The sequence below is a fragment of the Lytechinus variegatus genome, chromosome 9, assembly GCF_018143015.1.
Source record: "Lytechinus variegatus isolate NC3 chromosome 9, Lvar_3.0, whole genome shotgun sequence".
NCBI classification, from domain to species: domain Eukaryota; kingdom Metazoa; phylum Echinodermata; class Echinoidea; order Temnopleuroida; family Toxopneustidae; genus Lytechinus; species Lytechinus variegatus.
The window spans coordinates 1,568,993-1,594,217 of record NC_054748.1 but is presented as its reverse complement, the minus strand read 5'-3'; the positions used below and the strand labels follow the sequence as shown (position 1 = coordinate 1,594,217).

The 25,225-nt window shown below is 37.7% G+C and overlaps 2 protein-coding genes across 3 annotated transcripts in view; one reads left to right on the top strand and one right to left on the bottom strand.

Moving 5' to 3' along the window:
• LOC121422125 (allograft inflammatory factor 1-like) overlaps positions 1 to 20,593 on the bottom strand; it is a 51,899-nt gene extending 31,306 nt beyond the window's left edge. The window contains exons 1-4 of one of the 2 annotated variants that reach the window (XM_041616964.1): positions 20,391 to 20,593; positions 19,992 to 20,113; positions 19,457 to 19,497; positions 18,504 to 18,570 (exon numbers count right to left, since the gene is read on the bottom strand). In XM_041616964.1, coding sequence (XP_041472898.1) covers positions 18,504 to 18,570; positions 19,457 to 19,497; positions 19,992 to 20,013 — 130 coding nt within the window. In that variant the 5' untranslated portion in view covers positions 20,014 to 20,113; positions 20,391 to 20,593. The remainder of the gene's footprint in view (positions 1 to 18,503; positions 18,571 to 19,456; positions 19,498 to 19,991; positions 20,114 to 20,390) is intronic. The other variant, XM_041616965.1, reaches the window with a different exon arrangement.
• A 2,989-nt stretch (positions 20,594 to 23,582) lies between these two features.
• LOC121421025 overlaps positions 23,583 to 25,225 on the top strand; it is a 70,618-nt gene continuing 68,975 nt past the window's right edge. Inside the window, exon 1 of the mRNA XM_041615619.1 lies at positions 23,583 to 23,604. The gene's annotated coding sequence lies outside the window, so the exon portion shown is untranslated. The remainder of the gene's footprint in view (positions 23,605 to 25,225) is intronic.

The following is a 25,225-nucleotide window of genomic DNA, read 5'->3' as shown; positions in this document are numbered from 1 at the left end:
AACTTTGGCAGTTCCCAAAGGTGGCAGGCTTTACTGTACCAGCACTTCTTTATATGTAGCAGATAGAGGAAAGTCTACTCTTTCGTCTCCATATAGTTTAAAAGCAATAAGAGTAGTTTTACTACATAGCAGAAACACCTTTTGCCTCAATGGGGGCTCGAAAATAGCATATTTTCCCATAAATAGGTAAATATGGAAAAAGGGTAGGTGATTTCGGAGACCCCCTAAGGGGGTATGTTCCAATATGCCAACACCTCTTTATATGTAGCAGATAGAGGAAACTCTACTCTTTTGTCTCCATATAGTTTGAAAATAATAAAGGTGGCCTTACTACATAGCAGAAACACTTTTGCCTCAATGGGGGCTCGAAAATTGCATATTTTCCCATAAATAGGTAAAATATGGAAAAAGGGTAAGTGATTTCGGAGACCCCCTAAGGGGGTATGTTCCAATATGCCAACACCTCTTTATATGTAGCAGATAGAAGAAACTCTACTCTTTCGTTTCCATATAGTTTGAAAATAATAAACGTGGTTTTACTAAATAGCAGAAGCACTTTTTGCCCCAATGGAGGCTCGAAAATAGCATATTTTCCCATAAATAATTAAAATATGAAATAGGGTAGGTGATTTTGGCGACCCCCTAAGGGGGGTATGTTCCAATATGCCAACACCTCTTTATATGTAGCAGATAGAGGAAACTCTACTCTTTTGTCTCCATATAGTTTAAAAGCAATAAGAGTAGTTTTACTACATAGCAGAAACACCTTTTGCCTCAATGGGGGCTCGAAAATAGCACATTTTCCCATGAATTTGCAAATTACGTAAAAGGGGCGGGTAACTTTGGCAGTTCCCAAAGGTGGCAGGCTTTACTGTACCAGCACTTCTTTATATGTAGCAGATAGAGGAAAGTCTACTCTTTTGTCTCCATATAGTTTGAAAATAATAAAGGTGGCCTTACTACATAGCAGAAACACTTTTGCCTCAATGGGGGCTCGAAAATTGCATATTTTCCCATAAATAGGTAAAATATGGAAAAAGGGTAAGTGATTTCGGAGACCCCCTAAGGGGGTATGTTCCAATATGCCAACACCTCTTTATATGTAGCAGATAGAAGAAACTCTACTCTTTCGTTTCCATATAGTTTGAAAATAATAAACGTGGTTTTACTAAATAGCAGAAGCACTTTTTGCCCCAATGGGGGCTCGAAAATAGCATATTTTCCCATTAATGGGCAAAATACGTATAATTATCGGGTAACTTCAGCAGTCCTCAGAGGGGGTAGGCTTTGCTGTACCAGCACACCTTTTTTGTAGCAGATAGAGAAAACTCTACTCTTGTCTCCACATAGTTTAAAACAATGAAAGTGGCCGTACTACATAGCAGCAACACTTTTTGCCTCAATGGGGGCTTGAAAAAGCATATTTTCCTACAAATAGGTAAAATATGAAAAAGGGTGGGTGATTTCGACGCTCCCTGAAGGGGGTATGCTTCAGTATGCTAGTAGCAGATAGAGGAAACTCTACCCTTCTTATCTCCATGTAGTTTAAAAAGAATGAAAGTGGCTTTATTCCATATCAGAATCGTTTTTTTTGCCTTATTATGGGCTCCAAAGTGGCATATTTTCCAATAAATGGGTAATAATGGTATTTGCCCTTTAACTAAGCAAATAAAGACATACATACTGTCATGAAGCGTTACAGTATTATCGGTATATTATATCCTCTTTCGTGTCGAATGCTGATATTTTGAAATAGTTGTTGATGTTAATGATTGAACAGATAGATATCAATGCACATGCAAATTTTTGACCAAAATCGTGCCCATTTCGGGTTAAATTTTATTTCAAAATATATCATCAGAAAACGAATTAAATCGATTTCTACTATCCCAATCATAGAGAAATGGGTAATGATTAAAAGATTGTCCCATTGTCAGACTCTGTGCAATAAAATATGAAAATAATTGATTTTCATGTTAAAAAAGTCCAAGAGGGCCGCCAAAGATATCAATTTTGAACCCCGTTGGACACGAAAGGAAGGGAACATCAAGATTCATTAACGAGACAGTTTAGACAAATACCAAAACTTTGATTGAAAAATTGAGTGAAAAATATTTTGATGGTACACAGGAACCTCTTATCCGACTCGACTACAACGATGCAGTCTTACATGGTATAGGTTCGTTGTTGAAAACTAGGCTGAAAACGTAGCCTATAGACTGCCCAATGGGCAATCAATCTTTGCTGAAATCATTGATGTATCACCAGAGTCAAAATGAAGATGAAAATATGTTGTTTGGAAGATTTAATATCATGCAAAATGCAAGAAGCACTAATAAAGTAGGCATATCGGTCGCCCACCTCAGCTATATGGTGAAAATAGGCCAAAAACGCACGATTTCTATGTGCGCACCATATTGAAAAGGGGGCTGAAATCACAGTCTATAATGTCATTTCCAATTACTGACATATATTTTCTTAAAGTAGAGATATAGATAAAGACAATGATATTATGCTTGAGAGGAAAAATATCAAATAAAGTACACTAAAAAAGAAAATAAATTTCTGAATCGATTTTCGACAATTTTTTATGCAAGAAATCTCCAAAACTAATGATATGCAAATTTCATTACGAAATTTGCATATGTAAACAATAATTTCTGTTCGTGAAATTTTGCATATCTCTTGTGCACTACTTGAACAATATATTGTGAAAGTTTCATACAAAACAAGCATGATTTGGCTGAGATATTCTCCCTTGACTTCATGCTATGTGTAGAATGTCTGAAAAATGGTGAAATAGGGCCATTTTGTAGTGACGTCATATATTACGTCATTTCGGAGGGAAGACCACGCGTAGAACCCGGCAGCAATGCATTTTCGTAAACTTCAAGGTCCATGCCATCCAGCTATGGGGTCATTTGCTTGTCCGGCTTTCGGTTGAATAAACCTCCTGGGCTGCCGGACTATGTAGGTGCTTCCCTGTAGGAAAGTGTGAATTGTTTTGCATTTATTGTGCCATCCCTTATAAAAAAAATTGAATGGTATACCATTGACTACCATTTATCATACACCATTGATATACCATTGGAATACCATTCGCACAGCACCCACCATACACCAATGGTATACCATTCAAGCCTCAATGGTATACCATTCAAACTAATTTAAATAATTCGGACGTTACTATTACCATATTCATGAGCACCATTTACCATTCATATACCATTGATCAAACACCATTCACCATTGATCTACCATATGGCCACTATAGACAGGTTTACCATTGACCACCATTCACCATTCAGCCACCATTCACTGGCCTACCATTTACCATTCAGCCACCATTCACTGGACACCATTGGCCTACCAATTACCTTACACCATTCGCCTACCATTCAACATACACCATTCGTGTACCATTCACCATCCGCGTACCATTCATCGTATACCATTCGCGTACCATTCACTTTACACCATTCGCGTACCATTCACCGTACACCATTCGCCGTACACCATTCGTGTACCATTCACCGCTCACCATACACCATTCAACTACCATTCGTCGTACACCATTCGCGTACCATTCACTGTACACCATTCACCGTACACCATTCGCCGTACACCATTCGTGTACCATTCACTGCTCACCATACACCATTCAACTACCATTCGTCGTACACCACACTCCGTTCACCATTGATTGACCATTCACTTTACACCATTCTACCATACACCGTATACCATTGACCTACCATTTACAGTGCACCATTGGCCTACCATACACCATTGAACTACTATTCACCGTACACCATAGGCTTACCATACACCATTGGCTTACCATACACTGTACACCATTGACCTACCATTTACCATACAACACTGTCATACACACTATACTATTAGTCAACCATTCAAATAACATCATTGGTCATACACTATAGACCACAAGTGTAAATTCAATGGTAGACCAATGGTTTACACTGAATGGTAGACAGTAGAACAACGATGTGCAATGTATAGTAGGCCAATAAAGTACAGTGAATGGTAGACCAATGGTGAACAGCATATCTCTGGGATTAATGGTAGGCTTAATAATGGAATAAGTATACACAAGAAAAAAAATGAAAACAGTTACTTATTTCAAGAACGTCAATAAAATGTTTTTACTATAAGAAGTTTAAGTACAGCATAAATGGCACAGAGTATTCACAAGTATAGACTTTATAATAAAGCACATAAGTTATTAATATATATGACTTAGCTACTCGTTGATATCTATACTCTGTCAATCTTGTTATCTAAAAATAAACATGCATCAAGACAGAGTTTGATTGAAAAACACAACAAATGAAGACTAACATTTCCAAGAATAAACCTGTTCTCTCATATTGCTTTTTACATGGATTGAGTACTTGGCAAAACCACTGTTCTGCATACAAACCTGATACTTGTAATACAATAAACTTGATGTTAAATCTGTTATGTGTAATTGCTTTCAACGACATTAATACACATTTTTTACTAATAAGTTCAAGTACAAAAGAGTATTGACAGGTATGGCATAAAAGCACCATATTATGAATACATGTGACTGTGCGACTCCACAAGAGATCAATGATTGCACTCCACATAAATATTATGTTAATCTTCCTATAAACAAATTTACATGTAAGACAGAGTTTGGACAACAAACTAATGAACACCAAATTTCGAAGATTAAACTCAAAATGTGTGATAGCCTTCACATGGCCAAATGAATAAAGTGTACCACACCTAGAAGAAATGAAATATCCCAAAAGGGGGGAAAATAGTACCCCCAAATTGGTCTCTTTTTTCTTTTCACCTAAAAAGATATATCAATGGCATGTTTCTACATAGAATTGTTAAAAGGTATTACCCGCCTAAGTATCCAGAATCCCGGATAACTGTAGAAACAGACGCGATGCGGTTTATTGATAAATTGCATCGCACAAAATACGGTTTCTCATAACCATCTCTCTGAGAGGTGGTTATTGCCATGTTAATCCGTTTAAATTTTTTGTAAAAACATGGGGCAAAATAGCATACGTGTCTGGCTTAAGTGCGTGAACCAAGAAGTGCGATCTCACAGTATACACATATTCTGGCCGGTTTTTATCTCGCCAGCTGATCGCGAAACATGTGTACCTGTTACAATGAGTGAGATCTACCATGAATTTTGAAAATTTTCCTAACGAGATGCAATTTTTGACATACCAAAATGCAATGTGAGGTTATAGGTTGACTTTTCCGATTTTCCGATTTCCGCCGTATTTGCGACGCGAAATGCAAGTTAATCAGATTATTCAGTCTGTAGAAAGAGGTTGGTTTAAGAACGATAAGGTTATTCGAGTCCGGAAAAGATAAACTGTTTTTAATGATTTAATGTACAAACACGCCAAAAGTTTATCATAAATACAATAATGATACATTAAGAAATAAATAATATATCACACATAGAAAAAAAATTGATGAAAATAGGGAAAGAAAATTATTCAATTTGGAACACTAAAAAACAGAAGAAAAATAGAGACCTTTTTTGCAAAAAATATAGAAAATAATATATACAAGATACCCACTTATTTCTTTCTATTTTTGTTGTGTTGAATCAGATGAATAACTCAACTATGTGTGAGAAATAATATGATTATTGTCTTACACAGTAAATCAGTAGTCAATCGTAATTTTTTACAACCGAGCTTGGACAAAATTTAAATTCATATAATACAAAAAATATATAAATTGTGATCTTGTATATTCATGAGGACTTGCAGAGAACAGTTTTACCAAAAAATAACAACTTTAATTCGTCAAAACTTTGTTAATCCTCAACAAATTTTTATGAAATTTTCAGTGTTTTTTGTTGTCTGATGTACACTTTGAATTATATCACATAGCTTTCAGTCTCGAGTACCTCTAGCCCTTCAATCAAATTGGTTGGACGACCGGTTACATTTTACATATAACATAGTTATAAGGAGAATGAAGGGGACCATAGAAAGAAAGCATGAGAAAAGGGGAGATTTTGGTAGGGAGAGAATGAATCAGAAAAGGATCATGCTGAAAATTTCATTAAAATCTGATAATAACAAAGTTATTGAATTTGAACAACATTTTGGTAAAAAATTAACCCAATGTACACATGATCGTCAGGAATATTTGTTAGGCTTATTCTATAAAATGAAATAATTATTTCATATTTTCATACATGTGTGTATGATATGTCCCAAGTATCATATCATTATTTCCAGCAATGCATATCTTCACATTAAAGGTAAAGTCCACCACAGGAAAGGTTGTTTTGAATCAAAAGAGAAAATCAGGCAAGCATCATGCAAAATATTTCATCTAAATCGGATGCAAAATAAGAAAGTCATGACATTTTGAAATTTCGCCTATTTTTCACAAAATAGTTATATACACAATTTACCCACATGCATATGAGAGAATCGATGATGTCCCTCACTTCTTGTTTTGGTTTTCATTGTTTGAATTGTACAATATTTCAATTTTTACAGATTTGACAATAAAAAAATCAAAATAAAACTTTATTTCATAGGACAATGAGGAGAAAATTATAATATTTCATATTTAAAAAACAAAGAAAAGTGAATGAGTGATGTCATCAGTTCCCTCATTTGCATACCGACCTGGATGTGCATGTAACTATTAAGTGAAATTGAGCGAAACTTTAAAATGTCATGCCTTTCTTATTTTTCATCCGATTTTTATGTTTGATTTTTCTCTTTTTAATCAAATCAACTTTTTTGTTAGGGTGGACATGTCTTTGAAATAAATTTTCACTCCATTTTTTATAGTTCTCGGAGGACAAAATGTAAATTAGCGCGACTTCTTGTAATAAAATACAAGTGGGGATATGACATTAGCTGGTTAGTGGTTCTGACTCTCACCTTCCAAACAGAGGGTCGTGAATTTGAGTCCTAGCCATGGTGTGTTTTCCTTCAGCCCGAAATTCATCCACACTGTGCATCACTAGACCCAGATGAAGTGAATGGGTACCCGGCAGGATTAATTCCTTGAAGCTGTAATAAGAAATATTGGATGATAACAATGCAAAGGACAGTATATTAGCTAAGGGTTCAAAATATGAATGCTTGTCGTGTGTGTAAGCTTTCTTTAGAAGTTCATATATTTTTTATATATCGAGAAATTTGCTGTATACTCTACCATTCAATTGAATGATACCAATTAACAAATATCAACAAAACATTTGGTAAAATATGATAAATAAATTTATGTTTAACCATAGATGGGTAGACAATAACCTATCTAATGGGAGGTTGCCCCAATGATGAAAAATAACACAACAAATGAATACCTGGGGACAAATTGTCCACCCTTCCCCCCTCAGCCAACATACTGATATTTTTTCTGGGGGGGGGGTGTCAGAAAAGACTTGTGCTCCTCTAAATAGGGATGACATTTGTCCTTTCTCAGGATTTTTTACCATTCCTGACAAGGGTTTTTTTTCCAGCTATGCCACTGCAGGAATACAATCTGTTTTATCTCATGAAGCTTTGCAATTTTTTCTACTGAAGAAAATTCTTACACACCTACCTTTCATAAACTCCAATTGTTTCTTGTACATGGCACGTTTTCTGTGTTCAACACCCGTCGTGTCATTCCCAGATAAGGCTGGACCATCTACCTTATCATCCAGTGTATCCGTCGTCCAAACTTTGAAAATGAAATAAAATCAATTTGAGTGTTGTAAAATCTGCATGTATGTGCAGATACAAGCAAAAATAGAATACTAATATAGTAATAGAAAAAGAATGATCTTAGAACTTTAATGTTAAAGATATTTTTCATGGATCTCTGATTACCAGCCCAGAATTCAGGATAAAAATAAGGAAATGTGATAGTATTCAGCGTAGTTCAGACAAGGCTGTATTATAACTGTGCATGCTTTATACTAGTAATAGCTAGGTCATCTGAAATCAAATGTCTATAGCAGCAATTTTCAAGAGGGTAATCGATGACATAAATTCCATTTTTCTGGTATTGACAACCGCAGAAGCAGATCCAAGAGGGCACATTTGACCTGTGCCCCCACCTTGAGAGCAATAGTCGATGTGTTTGATAAAAATGTGGCTTTCTTACACAAGTGTTCCCCCCCCTTCGAAAGTTACAGCAAATATTTATATTAAAAATATTGTCTCATACAAGAGGATCTCTTTTTTGGTTTGCTTGTTATTTAAAGTTTCCTTGGGAAAATGTGCCCCACTACCCCCTTTGAGAAATCATGGATCTGTTCATGGACAATCATATGCCAGTGGATGGACTCCAGACGTTTTTAGGCAAGTTTTGATCAGTAAATAAATAAAAACAGATAAAATGTGATCACAGGACAAACTTAACTTTAAAAAAGGATAAAATTTACTTTAAAAAATTGATATGCCTAGCCCCATGAAAGGATCTAAGAATACCCTCCTGCACTAATGCAGTTTCACACCAGCCAACTCACAGTGAACAATTGTGTACAACGGATAGCGGAGCGTGAACGTAGTGGTCGTGTACATTTTTGCTTATTACATGACGTCATCCAGCCACTGCCGAGAACCAATTTATGAATGAAAATATAGTAAGCATGCGCAGTGCAAGCCTTTTGTTTCCCCACACAGAATTCCACCAAAACAAGTGTGCAATTCCCTATCACCTCGTACCAAAATCGACCTAGAATTTCAATTTCGCATATTTTATATGAATTATGAAAGGTATTCTCGGAGGATCTATTTTCTCACCGATACCGCACAGGTAAGCGAATTTCGAATACTTCTTGCTTTTCCATCAAAATTTTACGAATTAGCGTCTATATGTCATTATGTTCCTTGGAATTTGTAGAGTCTATCGCAACGTGCAAAAAGTCAATTGGCTTCCGGGTTTCAGAGCGTCGCGTGAATATGCATGAAATTGCAGAGTTTCGATAATTTTTGATCGATACCGGAGCGATCCGATCACGAACCAAGACCATTTACCGCGTACACAACATGACCGGATATCGTTATCGCTATTTCCGCACGCAGTCCAAAGGAATTATTTTTGGGACCATGTGGTCATGACGTGATCTGCGCGATTGACCGATCAGCGGTCTTCGAATCGCTGTGCGGAGATGATCTATCCGTTGTACACAGTCTATGGACAATTGTTTGTTGTGCATGCAACTTCGAGCAAAACTCCCCACCAGAGTTGTCTACACACATTTTGAGATCAATATTCAATATGCCCACCACTTTTCAAAATATTGCGGATCGCTTGGATTCGCCGTCATGTTGATATGGACCGAAGTCATGCGATCAAAAGATTCACATGCGGCATGCTGGCAGTTTGTTCGCCACATGTTAGCATGATTTGGTTGCTAACTTCAGTCCATATATATATTAAGGCGAATCCCAGCGATCCGCGAAGTGATGTCTACGAATTAGATCAACGACGTCGAGATCAAGACTAAATACAGCCGTTCCCAATATTTTGAAAAGCGGTGGGTATATTAACATAGAAATGTGACTGAGAGACCTGTCATGACATTTGGGAACAAGTTTTGGTGATGAGGTATGCTGGTAATCGGCCGGTGCAAAACTGCATTAGCGCCAGTTTTCTCTGCATAATTATTGCAGCCTCTGTAGAAAAATTGAATAGGAATCGTTTGTCACTCCGTCCAGTCACAGTTACACACAAAGTGCACATTTTACCATTGAATTAGTATGTGCAATTACACAGCGACAAATTGTGTACAACGGATAGCGGAGCGTGAACGTAGCGGTCGTGTACATTTTTGCTTATTACATGACGTCATCCAGCCACTGCCGAGAACCAATTTATGAATGAAAATATAGTAAGCATGCGCAGTGCAAGCCTTTTATTTCCCCACACAGAATTCCACCAAAACAAGTGTGCAATTCTCTATCACCTCGTACCAAAATCGACCTAGAATTTCACTTTCGCATATTTTATATGAATTATGAAAGGAATTCTCGGAGGATCTATTTTCTCACCGATACCGCACAGGTAAGAGATTTTCGATTACTTTTTGCTTTTCCGTCAAAATCTTACAAATTAGCGTCTATATGTCATCGTGTTCGTTGGAATTTGTAGAGTCTATCGCAACGTGCACAAAGTCAATTGGCTTCCTGGTTTCGGAGCGTCGCGTGAATATGCATGAAATTGCAGAGTTTCGATAATTTTTGATCGATACCGGAGCGATCCGATTACGAACCAAGACCATTTACCGCGTACACATCATGACCGGATATCGTTATCGCTATCGATACTTCCGCACGCAGTCCGAAGGAATTATTTTTCGGACCACGTGATCTGCGCGATTGACCAATCAGCGGTCTTCGAATCGCTGTGCGGAGACGATCTATCCGTTGTACACAGTCTATGGACAATTTGCCGTTGTGGTGTACAGTGTAGCTAAGTTATAGACCTGCGTAGCCTTTATCATTTTTTAAACTTAGGACCCATGTTTCACCTCCATTTTATCTCATTTCAATACCAACATCTATCAACAACAAATTATAGGCCTAATTTCAAAGCAATATTTGTCGGCAAGTTTTCAATTTCAGTGAATTAACGTGTGCAGTAACGGTCTATTTCACAATTAAAACTTTGACAGTCTTGACATTAGCATTAACAAATCATTCATTCATGAATTCAATGTAGGCCTATTCAGAGATGGTTTTTGTAAAACATTGACAATAAACATCAGGCAATATGAGCGAATTACTATTCACTGCTCGCCGAGCTAAACTCTGCCAATACAAAGCATAAAAACCATAAGCACTCCCTATCGTCAAAGCCACGTCCCGGCCCGTAGAGCAGCGGCCAGCGCCAACGGGGCAGTGACGGTGGCAGTGCAGTGGTCGTGCATGTCGTGGCAGTACAACGACATCTAACATTTTGAGACAATTTGAGAAATAAATCAAAGAAAATTGTTATAGAACTTACTGTTTAGCCTTCTACAAATGACTTTGAAGTCGCTGTCCGAATCTGACCCGTGTTCCTTTAGTTTTTGATGAATTATCGACGGACTTATCAACAGCAAAACGGTAGTAGGCCTACCGGTAGATCGAGTTTTCTTTTTCAAATATTGCACTTGGCGGTTAGACGTTCGCGCGTGCGTGCGAGAACAATACGTATTTATAATAGAGCTACCTGTCAAGCAGCCGAGCGGCCCTGCTCGCCAACACATTTGGGGGGGGGGGGGGATAAATTATGACCAAATGTGCATGGGGGAGGGGACTTCTTCGCCAAGATAAATACACATCCCGATATGGGTGGGGGGGGGGGGTGAATCAAACCCAAATCAGGGGTGTCTTCTTTTTCCTCTCGATTGGTTCGTGGTTGGAAACCATGATGGCGTGAGATCAATTTTTGCCACTGTTTCCCTTGGATCTTGGAATCTATGAAAAAAAGTTTTCGATCCCTTCATTTTTTTCCTTTTCTTTTCTCTTCTTTTTTTATTTTCGTTGTCTTTTTTCTTTTCTCCTCTGCCTTTTTCTTTTCTTGTTTTTTCCCTTTATATGTATATTTTTTACTCATTCCTCTTCCCTTTCAATTTGCTTTTGTTTTGATTGAAATAGAGATTTCATTCAGTATATTTCTTTTCTGTTACATTGTACTATACCCTGTATGGCGGCAGGGAATTTTGATAGGGGTGGGGGAGCAAGACAATATGAATAAATCATTTCAATCAAGTAATGACCGTCCTATAGAATAACTCTCCTCTTTATGAACGCCGTCCGTGAGAAAGAATAATTAGGGCCTAAAAATAGAATTAGAATTTTGAAAATATCATTTGTAAAAAAAAGAGAGGAATAATTCATGATTGGAAGCAGCTATAAGGTACAAATGGGTTCGGAGGGGGCTTTGGACGTTGCAGACTGACCATATCAGGGTTTGCGGATGGGAATATGATATAGGTTGGGGGACCAAGACAACCAACAGTGAATTCATTTTGAGCAAAATATGGGCAGCGGGCATTGCAAGAAACTTTCAATCGAACGAAAATCAATTTCACACTCCAAAATCAATTGAAAGTCATACTTTTCATTGCAAACTTGCAACTGATTTATTGTTTCTTCCATCAAAAAAATCCAAATTGATATGTTTTAGATAAAATTAATGTATATAACCTATAAATTTGTATCTTGGGATTAATTGCAAATATCTAAGTTTGGAACACTCCAGATATAGTTCTCTTCATAAAAAGCGGCCATAAATAAGCAAAATGATTATAAATTAAATAGAATAAAACTTTGAAAATAAAAATATGAAGAACGTAGTTTAAAATAAAAACGAACAGTATACCGTACGATAGAGGAGCTACATTCATGCCGTTCATTAATTTTGACTACCAAGAAACAAAAAGCGAAAGGAAACAAAGGGAAAAAGAGAGGATGGTGATCAATGTACAATTTTCTATTTAGCACGATACGCATCTTCTTCATGCTCCCTATAAAACGTGCATGTTTGAATTTCAAGATTTTAATGGTAAATGATTACAGGGAACTTTCGGGAGCGGCTGTGAAATAATTTGTCCGTTGGTATTAAGGTACAATTAAAACCCTTTTTATCAAATAAGATTTCATTGACCGATTGATTTTGATTTTGCACCCATTGCATCAGATTTAAATTTAGAAGGTAATATGTACAATCGTAAAATATACAAATTTATAGTATTGTATTGTAACCACTGGATCAATTATATTTAAACACATATAGACCTTTTACTTAATAAGGACAAAGACAATTTAAAAGAATGCAAGAGACCATGTTTACCATCATGAGCGATTACACTTGATTAGGGGAAGCTGCTCGCATAAAAGTCACGACTCAAAAATTTTATAAACTCTAAATACTTTTAAATCTTTGATATATTTTCTTTAAATCTTCGAAATTATGTTATTGGGTAATGCAATTGGGCATACCATTCTCCATTAACACAAATGACATTCATTAGGCACACACCACTAAGCCACTATGGCATTACAATTATCCAACAACTATCCAATGATTATACCACTAGGCACATACTACTAAGACACAATATTGGGCATATGGTATACCATTGATACCAATCATATCATTAAGCATATGCCACTGAGACTATTGGATATCACTGAGACACCATTGAGTATATGGTATACCATTCACCATACCAGTCATACCACTATAGCGGCACATACTACTGAGACACTATTGAATATCACTGAGACAACATTGTATCCCAGGACCAAAATCCAATTGAAACCAGTTGGATTTCCAACTGGTTTCAATTGGTTTCAACTGGTTTCAATTGGTTTTAACTGGAATTTAACAATTTCCAGTTGAAACCAGTTGGGCAACTGGAAATCCTTACTGGAACCAGTTGGGTAACTGGAAATCCTAACTGGAACCAGTTGGACAACTGGAAATCCTAACTGGAACCAGTTGGGCAACTGGAAATCCTAACTGGAACCAGTTGGGTAACTGGAAATCCTAACTGGAACCAGTTGGGCAACTGGAAATCCTAACTGGAACCAGTTGGGCAACTGGAAATCCTAACTGGAACCAGTTGGGCAACTGGAAATCCTAACTGGAACCAGTTGGGCAACTGGAAATCCTAACTGGAACCAGTTGGGTAACTGGAAATCCTAACTGGAACCAGTTGGGCAACTGGAAATCCTAACTGGAACCAGTTGGGTAACTGGAAATCCTAACTGGAACCAGTTGGGCAACTGGAAATCCTAACTGGAACCAGTTGGGCAACTGGAATTTCTAACTGGAACCAGTTAACTGGAACCAGTTGGGCAACTGGAACTTCTCCTAACTGGAACCAGTTGGGTAACTGGAAATCCTAACTGGATCCAGTTGGGTAACTGGAAATGATTTCCAATTGGTTTCCAATTGGAAATTTTCCAGTTACCCAACTGGATCCAATTGAAACCAGTTAATTTGCATATTTTCTGCCAGTGTGCACAAATTAATGTTTTTATGAGATTCATCATAATTTACAATATATCTGTTGATTTTTGTTAATTTGAAGTACCACACTTTTTTAAGATAAATGTTTGGAATACTTAGCAGTGAAAACCATGTTCATAAATGTTATAGATTATAATTAGAATAGATTAAAAGATAATTAGTACACCACTAACTGTTACAAATTGCATCAAATAAAAATACATATATTTGAAGATCTTCCATATAAATATGTACATATGAAAGTCTGTATTTTATCAATGCCCTTTACATTGGTATGTACAGGCATAACACTGCTTCTGTGTTGACATGAGCAATAGTTAGTGCAAGTGTTAATTAATTTGTAACTAATTAAGTTCATTCCAACTGGAAGTTCCAATTGGATCCAGTTGGAAATCAATTGGTTTCAACTGGTTCCAGTTGAAACCAGTTGCCTCCAATTGGTTTCAACTGGAACCAATTGAAACCAGTTACCTCCAATTGGATTCAACTGGTTTCAATAGGGAAATTGGAACAACTGGAACCAATTGGAAACCAATTGCCAACTGGTTCCAGTTGCCCAATTGGTTTTAACTGGAACCAATTGGCAACTGGTTTTCAATTGGAACCAGTTGTTCCAATTTCCCTATTGAAACCAGTTGGCCAACTGGTTTCAATTGGTTTTGCTCTAATTGGTTTTAACTGGATTTTGGTCCTGGGATACCACTGAGACACCATTGGGTGTATGGTATACCATTCATCATACCATTATAGAGGCACATACTACTGAGACACCATTGAATACCACTGAGACACCATTGTATACCACTGAGACACCATTGGGTGTATGGTATACCATTCATCATACCATTATAGAGGCACATACTACTGAGACACCATTGACCACCACTGAGACACCATTGTATACCACTGAGACACCATTGGGTGTATGGTATACCATTCATCATACCATTATAGAGGCACATACTACTGAGACACCATTGAATACCACTGAGACACCATTGTACACCACTGAGACACCATTGGGTGTATGGTATACCAGTCAAACCATTAGAGGCACATAGTACTGAGACACTATTGAATACCACTGAGACACCATTGGGTGTATGGTATACCATTCATCATACCATTATAGAGGCACATACTACTGAGACACCATTGAATACCACTGAGACACCATTGTACACCACTGAGACACCATTGGGTGTATGGTATACCAGTCAAACCATTAGAGGCACATACTACTGAGACACCATTGACCACCACTGAGACACCATTGTATACCACTGAGACACCATTGTACACCACTGAGACACCATTGGGTGTATGGTATACCAGTCAAACCATTAGAGGCACATAGTACTGAGACACTATTGAATACCACTGAGACACCATTGGGTGTATGGTATACCATTCATCATACCATTATAGAGGCACATACTACTGAGACACCATTGAATACCACTGAGACACCATTGTACACCACTGAGACACCATTGGGTGTATGGTATACCATTCATCATACCATTATAGAGGCACATACTACTGAGACACCATTGACCACCACTGAGACACCATTGTATACCACTGAGACACCATTGGGTGTATGGTATACCATTCATCATACCATTATAGAGGCACATACTACTGAGACACCATTGAATACCACTGAGACACCATTGTACACCACTGAGACACCATTGGGTGTATGGTATACCAGTCAAACCATTAGAGGCACATACTACTGGGACACTATTGAATACCACTGAGACACCATTGGGTGTATGGTATACCAATCATACCATTACAGGCACATACTACTGATACACCATTGAATACCACTGAGACACCATTGTATACCACTGAGACACCATTGGGTGTATGGTATACTATTCATCATACCAATCATACCATTACAAGCACATACCACTGAGACACCATTGAATACCACTGAGACACCGTTGGGTGTATGGTATACCATTCATCATACTAATCATACCATTAGACACATACCACTGAGACACCATTGGGTATATGGTATACCATTTACCATTGAATAAACTACCAATTACCATTAAGAACTTACCATTGAAACACCACTTAAATACCATTCGCGTACCATTTACCATTCAGACCACCATTCAACTACCATTCGGCACCATTCAAATACCATTGGCGATTTTTATAAGGGATATCCACCTTTCTTCAATGGAAACCCAGAGTCTAGGAGCACCTGTTCAATGGGTGTAGAAACATTAACTTTTAGAATTAGACGGGCCATTTTCTTATGATGTCTAATGAAGCCATTATTAAGATACTGTGCACACATGCTCCAAGAATGACTACAGTAATCAAAGTACGGTAATATAAGTGAATTAGCTAAGACCGTTTAACTGTAAATCGTGAGGTATTTTTTTAGCCTACTGAGGACTATCCGTGAGCCAATCTTCTTCATTCCTTCTTCTAAATTATTTTGCCAGGTCAAGGTATCATCCATCCATACACCTATATATTTGTAATTATTAACTCTTTCAAGCACATGGTTTTTAACAACTATAGGTTGATATCATCACAGGTTGGGAGTTTCCGGGGATCCAAAGATCATGTATTTCGTTTAAGATAAATTCAGATGGTTTTGTACCAGCCATTTATTCACAAGTTCAAGCTCTTTGTTTAATACTAATTCCAGATCATTTATATTTTCAGCACTATAATACGTACGTATACCGTCATCAGCATACATCATAATGTGACACTAATCTAGAATGCTGGGTAAATCATTCACCATAACCGGAAACAACAGAGGTCCGATAATCGAACCTTGCGGAACACCTGTCTTGACATTAGTAATGTAAGATAATGTTCCTTTGACAAATGTACGTTGGGATCTTCCAGATAAGTATGATCAAATCCAAATATTAGCTCTCTGCCTTTAATACCGTAGGTGAGTTTCTTAAGCAACAATTCATGACTGACAGAGTCAAAGGCCTTCTTAGGTCAAGATACACGACACCTGTTAGACGGCCATGGTCTATATATTTTCTTTTAGAAGATAATTAGAAAATAGGTAAGTACAGTATTCGTTGAATGCACATTAATCATCGTTTAAAGAAGTGATCAAGGCTAAAAACGAATATATATATAAAGTTAATAAATTCATTAAAATCTGAAGAAAGTGACAGACTTCTCTTGGTTTATTTTTTTTTCGAGTTAGGCAATAGTTTGTGAAATAGATAATATTGAACGCCGTCAAAGAATTATGCGATAGGGCATGGTCTGAGGCGCGATAGATCAGTCGGTAGAGCGGGGGTTTCGGATTCCGGTGACCCGGGTTCGATTCCCAAGTGGTGCGCTATGCCCTTTGGTAAGGCATTTATCCTCATTACCAGGTCCCTCGGAGAGTCCGTGCCCCCCCCCCCCCCTTGAGAGCACAATTAAGATTTGAAATATAAAATACCGTTTAAACAGTGTCCCCTGCTTGAAAGTGAAGACATTTTTATCTTTCCTTTTTCTTATTTGCTTGTCAAACTTTTCGTGGACGAAATGATTTAAAGTTTGGGTTCCCCCTTTTTTTTCCTTGCTTGGTCTTAAAAGGCTACTTAAGACGGAGCAAGTCGACTAGCACTGTGTGTTGCACCCATTGTCTCTGTGTTATAATTACTTTCCTAAAATATACATTTTTCTATGTAACTTACTATTAACATTTCTTTTATAAAGAATATATATAGTCTATATGATTTATTTCATATCGAGAAAGTAACATGCCTTGAGAAGAATGCATGTTTAGTGAATGGGTGGGCCTAAATTAGAGGACTACTCTGGGCTCCGTAACACAAAGGTTTGCCATGAATCGCAAATATGAAAGAACCGCACTGATCGGTCCCTGGTCAGTATTATAAACCTAATGCACGTGTAACATTGATAGTGATTGGTCAGTTCATTTAGCGACTGATCGCTAATCTTTGTGTTACGGAGCCCTGACTGGATTTGCATTATTGGTGATGCATGCAGAACCAGGCAAGATTCTCGTGACCATGTAGCCTGCGAGGTTGTTGGTTCGTGTTTGCTCCAAACATAGGCCTATACCAGTTTCCAGGTAATCAGTGCACTTATCATTAAGGAGCCGTGGTGTAGTGGTTCTGACTCTCGCCTTGTAAACAGAGGGTCGTGTGTTCGAATCCCACTGCGGTCTGGCGTCCTTTGGCAAGGCGTTAATCCACACTTTGCCACTCTCGACCCAGGTGCTAAATGGGTACCCGGTAGGATGCTAAAGTCATTGTAGCTTGTCCAGTACTGTGTGCGCTTCACCGGCGACTGACTGGAATACTCCCCAGGGAGTGGAGGATGTGCACACAATGTGTGCGGGAATGACTGATTGAATCTGATGACCGGGGTAATAATATATCTGTAAAGCGCTTAGACACGTCGTCCCGATGTATTAAGGGCTATATAAAAGCGGATTATTATTATTGATTATTAATTAACAAAATACGTACTTTTATATTCTTGAAGGAGCTCTCCCAGGCCCTCTACGTCAGCATAGTCCCCGCTCGTTTCAAATGTCTGCAATGGAGGATATTAGAAAAACAACAGTATCGAGACTGAAATTTTTCTCGCAGGACATGTCCACTTCAAGAAAAAGTAGACTTGACTAAAGACTGAAAAATCCAACAAGCATAATACTGACAATTTCATCAAAAATCGAATGTAAAATAAGAAAGTTATAACATTTTAAAATGTTGCTTAATTTCTGGAAACAGAAACACCCTGGTCGCGCGATACGCAAATGGTAGTACTGATGACATTATCAACTCTCTACATGTATCTTTTTCTTTTTTTATTACATGAAATATGAAATGTTTCAGTTTTCTCCTCCTTGCGATGTCAATCGAAAATTTGTTCCTTCTTGAAAGTTTGTATTACAATTGTTTTAATATGTTGTGGTTTAGCCATGCAAGTTGGTCATTCTCGTCAAAGCTGTAAAAATTGAAATTTTGTAGATTTTAAACAATAAAAAGGAAAACATATACTGTGTGAGGTACATCTTCACTTTTCTCATTTGCATACCAATCAAATGTTCTGTGGAAACTAAGCAAAGTCATAACTTTGTTATTTTACATCCGATTCTGATGAAATTTTCAATGTAATGGTTGTTCATCTTTTTCTATTGATTCAAATAAGCATTTTCTGGGGTCTACCTTACCTCCAAATGGCATGTTCGTTGGTCCAACCTAGTAAAATGATGATTCGAACATCAAACTAACATATCAGCAGTAATCGGAAAGTTTGATAAAGTTTGATTTTGCATAACAGTTATAAGCACCGCCTTGGGCCCGTAACACAAAGCACAGCAATCCTCGTAGAGGAATATGTTTACGATTGATGCATTGACCATAATATCCTGAAAATGTTGAAAATGATGAAAAATCTGCAAAGATTAATGCCTTACCTTAACAATCTCATCCAGCGCCTGTTCAGTTCCTACTTGTCCTAAGGGTGGAGAAAAAAAAGAAACACCCGTGGGCTATAAAATGAATGTTTGGTAGTTCCTCCAGCCCCCTCCCCCCGGGGGACTTCCATTGACGATTTATTAATTTATATCATGTGTGTGTGTGTGTGTGTTAGGTTGTGCGTGTGTGTGTGTGTGTGTGTGAATATAATTTATATCACTTTGGATGGCTCTTGCAAAAGGAACTCTCCCAAGTTTAAGAAATATAAGACGCCTGTAGATAGAGATTATATATGCTCCTGTGATATTTGCTCCGGGTCTTGATAACGCAGAGGGCATATACACTATAGTTAAGATTGCAATATACACTATAGTTAAGATTGCAATATAGTTTTGGTTCAGATTATGTTAAGACTATGGTCTATTTATTAGGGTTTTTTTTTAGTTTAATTTGGATGTAAAGGCTTCATGTTTGGCTTTATCGTGCGAATTTTCCATCGGAGCAAATGCCATGAAACTATTCAAAGAGACTTACTTGTTGCTCCCAGCGTTGCCATTGTGGTCGAAAGCTCGAAGATGATAGTTATCAATCAGCGGGTATAATTTGCAGTCTTGTGGCTTAATTCAATTAATATTTTGGTTTAGTCCTCCGGTGATCTGTGTGAAACGAAAATCAATTCATCGTATTTATATATATCACAAATACAACCTTCATGACGCAAACTGCTTGATATGTTTGAATTGTATAATTTAAAATCTTATAATGTTTCTGCTAACCGTCTATAAACCCCTGGGATTCAGTCACTGCTTTATCGACTGTTCTGGTCGCTGAACTGAACGCAGGGAGTCCCGGTGGAAAGCACTCCGGAATTGGTAGTTAAATATAAAAGAATGGTTTTATACACGGAAAAGAAGGGTATTCCTGTCTACTGACCACCATATACCTCAAAGCGATCCGCACTATTGATCTCTCCTTGTCTGAAGAGGCACTCAATCCAGTCTCGATCGATGCAGCTGATCCTAAGAGCCAAAGGTCTTAACCATCAACATCCCACAAAACTGAATTATATGGAATGGACGTCTATGATGAATTAGGCCATTTATGTAATGCATTTGTGTAGTGCACGCATGATTTGTTACATGAAGTACTAACATAATATATACTGTATAGGGAACGGTTTTTTTTATTTAAGAGCAGTGGACCGGTGCAGGTGTGGACGAATATACCGGCATGTTGATCAGCAACAGGGCGCTGACCTTTCTAAATGGCGTTCATCGCACTCAACCTTATTCGCCACTTGAATTACTTAAAGTGTACCAGCTTTTGCGCATACACTCGTCGGCCGAGTGTTAGTGGCAATTCAAGCCGAATGTTAGATTTATATTTAAACCTTGTGGATATAAATTTATATTACATAGCGAATGTATTTGAATTCCAATCTTTGGTCATTTAGAAGTTAATCTTCTGTATTGAAAATAAATGTAATGTTCGGCTGGTCACTCTAGGCCTGATATTACACAACGATATGCACCTTTCACAACGATCATAGATTTTAAAAACTTTTAAAAACTGGTGGATCCAGGGGGAGGGGCACAGCCGGCCCGTGCCCCCCCCCCCTTGAGAAGCAAAATTAAAATCTGTAATGTTAAAATACCATTAAGAAAAATTGTGCTCCTCCTCTTTTGAAAGCGAAGACATTTTTGTTTGTTTGTTTGTTTTTGCTTGCTTGTAATTTTTTTCGGGTACGAAATAATCCCTAATTTTCGGCTATAAAACCCCACTTTTTGACAAAATTTTTCTCCGAAAAATGTGCCCCTCATTTAGGAAAATCCTGGATCCGCCCCTGCTTTTAACAATCCTTCGAACGAATAATGAAGGATTGATTCTTCTGGTCATTGGTGATGGATGTTAAAGACAATCACTTTGGGGATTTTTTAGGCAACTGCAGCAGGGACGGATCCAATTAACACATTAAATGTATCCAGGATTTTTCCAACTGTTTTTGTACAGAACTGTATAACAAGCCTCCCCCCCCTTCCCACCCAAAAAGTGTGGGTGACTTAGAAATTTGACAAGAAAGGGGGAGGCCTCAAATTGTTTTGGAGCCGACAGAAAATTGCAGACCCATCCTGTCTGAAGATATATGTTTATGTCTTGGTATTCCCGATCAAGCTGAAGATTAACTATTGATCCATGACGTTCTGAATAATAATTGGCTTTGTGTTTTTACGTCAGTGCAATAGTTAATCGGCTACTCCCTTTTTACTCTTCTTCTCTCACTGTTAAGGTCCCTTCAACCATGATTTATTAGCTTGTTCTAAATACACTCAATTATCGGGGTCGGCAGAGCGAAGTAGAAAGTGGGAGGGGGCACATGGAACAACCGCACTGGGAAACAATGGCACCTTTTCTTTCGAAAAGGGCACTATCTTAAAACAAAGAAAAAATACTTATCTATACAGCCTGTGGCGTAATGAGCCAACCATTTTTATGGGCTGGATATGTTGTATCACGTAGAAAGATTTTTATAATGAAGATCCAAAATTGTGATAGATTTGACTAATCATTCAGAAAATAATATCATATTTGACTTTCCCCAGGGCAGATTTTTAATTGAAACCCAATGAACAGCCATCAAATTTTCAATTGGTTTCAATGTTTATTCAATTGGTATCAATGGGTTTCAATAGATCCAAATTTGATACCAATTGAGGTCCTATTGTAGGGTAAATTGCATGGTTTCAATTGGGCCAAATGTTCCCATTAGAATTCACTTTGGGACCTATACCAAAACCCATTGGATTTTCAATTGGTGTAAATTGGCTTTAATTTGGATTTAATAGGTATAAATGGGCTTCAATAGGTTCAATCGGTTCAAATTAAACACCAGTCGGGTTCCAATTGCAGTTTGTCTCAATTGGGCAAATGTGCCCCCATTAGAATTCAATGGGGGCCAATAATGTCTAGTGGAGCCAATTGTTCCCAATGTGTCTTTATGTGTATTCAATTGGTTCCCAAATGAATTTATAAGGGGACCTTGCAAATGCCCACTTGGTTTCTGACTCGTTTTGATTGGACCCATGCACTGGGTCACTTGCTGGTCCCCGGGCTGGTTTAAGTTGGGACCAATAGCCAAATGGTTTCAATTGGGACAAATATTCAATTGGTTTTAATTGGGAGTACTTACCAATAATTGATGTCGATTGGTTTCAACTGGTATTCAATTGGGATCATGTGATCATTTTTTTTCTTCATATACTACAATTCAATTGTTTTTAGCTATGTCCTTTTTAACCATTTACCATTTTCCAGTGAAAAAAAGTAAAGAATGAGCAACAATGAGTAACAATTTGATTAAAAAATTACAAATGTCTCAATTGAAAGTAATTAAAGGTTTATTTCAGTAGAAAACTAACCATAACGAAACCACACCAAATAATAATACATGCTTTAAAAACTTCTCTTCCCCGGATGCTGGAATAAAGTTAACACAGTATCTCTGCCCTTTACGTTGATATATGTTATGCAGACAGACAGTGCTTCTGCAGAAACATGAGTAGATATTGGTGGATTTTTACCATTACCTACTAAGCTGATATTGTTCTACTAATTTTACTTGTGCCAATTAGAAGTTCCCATTGCTTCCAATTGAAACCTATTGACTGCAATTGCTTTCATCGGAGCTTTATTTTCGTTATTTCGTTTTCTTGTCCGTTTTACATATATAAAAAATAATGGTTATCGTTGACAATTTATGCATGGGGACAGAATGTAGACTATACCTCACAGATAAGACAAACAAAGAAGAAGGAGGCAAAAGTTATTTAAAGCTCTTTCGGTGGCATTATTCTGAATTCTCGCAAAATATGGCCTCTACCACAAAAAATACAGTAAAATAGAAATATACAATACAAACTGAATACTTACCATTTTTTTAATGTGAAAAAATACTGTCAATATTGCCTCTTTTGCATATATATTTTTTGTTATTTATTTGGAAGGTTCGCCACCTAACAGCTCAGCTTCATCCCAACCCCCATCCCATTTTTTTCCGGTTTGGGGTTGCCAAATTATTTTGTAATTTTTTTTTTACATGCGGTGTTCCATATACGCAAGCCATGCGTCTGCTGCGGTTATGTCCAACTGAGTAAGTTTTCTAGTACTAAAACGAAGATCTAAGACCTCAAGACGATGGGCTTTTTAAATGCATTTCGTTAATTAAGTATGTAAGAAGCCTAAATTGCCATAATTTTTGTCTAGGTATGATTATTTGCTGATTTCCGGCAGCGAATATATATCCTATTTGAAATCCGGTCAAGTTGATCCCCTGGCCTGGCTGGGCTGGGCCTGACTGAGTCGGAGTCGGGTGGGTCGTTGCTAGCTGTCAAGGCAGCCGGAGCTTCTGCCGGATCTAAATGTTGGTAGTCGTGCCAGGGGGTCTGCTAGATTGAGTTGCAGCTTTCAGCTTTCCACGAGCCGGAGCAAAGGCAGCAAAAAATAAATTTTCGGCCTTATCGTCATCCAAGTCACTGGGGACAAACTTGAGACACACCTCAAATATCAGCAATCTTTCAATAGAATCCACGGTTGGAAGATTTTCAAAAGAAATTCATTGTTCGCGATGCAAAACTGTGCGAAGCTTCTCACTGAGCGGGGACTTCCTTCCACCACACGTTTTCCCATTGACACAAAAACAACTGACTCGGACACTTTTTCAAACGACAAAAATAGTCTTTTTCTTTTCTCTCCTGTGGCGGTATATTCTTCCTAGTTGATGAAGCAATGATCAAAACAATTAATAAGACAAAATTAATCACACAAAAACACTATATAACTGTCTAAATACTCCTCGTGATCCGAGTCCCCTTCCCGTGTCAAGTTCGTTTTATCTCCCATAGGAGGGGACTTGGATAACGAGGAGTAGTATTAGTCGTTATCCAAGTCCCCTCCTATGGGAAATTAGACGAACTCAACATGGGAAGGGGACTCCGATCACGAGGAGTATTTAGACAGTTAAATAGTGTTTTTAATGTGATTTTCATTGATTTTAATGATTCGTATTATCGAAAATATTCATTAACCATGTCTATTAAACTGTCTAAAAGTGGCAGAGTGGTTTTGAAGAGGAGGGAAATGAGGGGTAGATGAATATCAACGGGTTGCCGTTTTGTATTTTTAGGATAGGGGACTTGGATCACGAGTAATACTACTCCTCGTTATCCAAGTCCCCTCCTATGGGAAATTGGACGAACTTAACACGGGAAGGGGACTTGGATCACGAGGAGTATTTAGACAGTTAAATAGTGTTTTTAATGTGATTTTCATTGATTTTAATGATTTTTATAATAAAAAATATTCATTAATCATGTCTATTAAACTGTCTAAAAGAGGCAGAGTGGTTTTGAAGAGAAGGGAAATGAGGGCCGGGTAGATGAATATCAACGGGTTAATTGCCGTTTTGTATTTTTAGGAGAGGGGACTTGGATCACGAGTAATAGTACTCCTCGTTATCCAAGTCCCCTCCTATGGGAAATTGGACGAACTTAACACGGGAAGGGGACTCGGATCACGAGGAGTATTTAGACAGTTAAATAGTGTTTTTAATGTGATTTTCATTGATTTTAATGATTCTTATTATCGAAAATATTCATTAATCATGTCTATTAAACTGTCTAAAAGTGGCAGAGTGGTTTTGAAGAGGAGGGAAATGAGGGGTAGATGAATATCAACGGGTTAATTGCCGTTTTGTACTTTAAGGAGAGGGGACT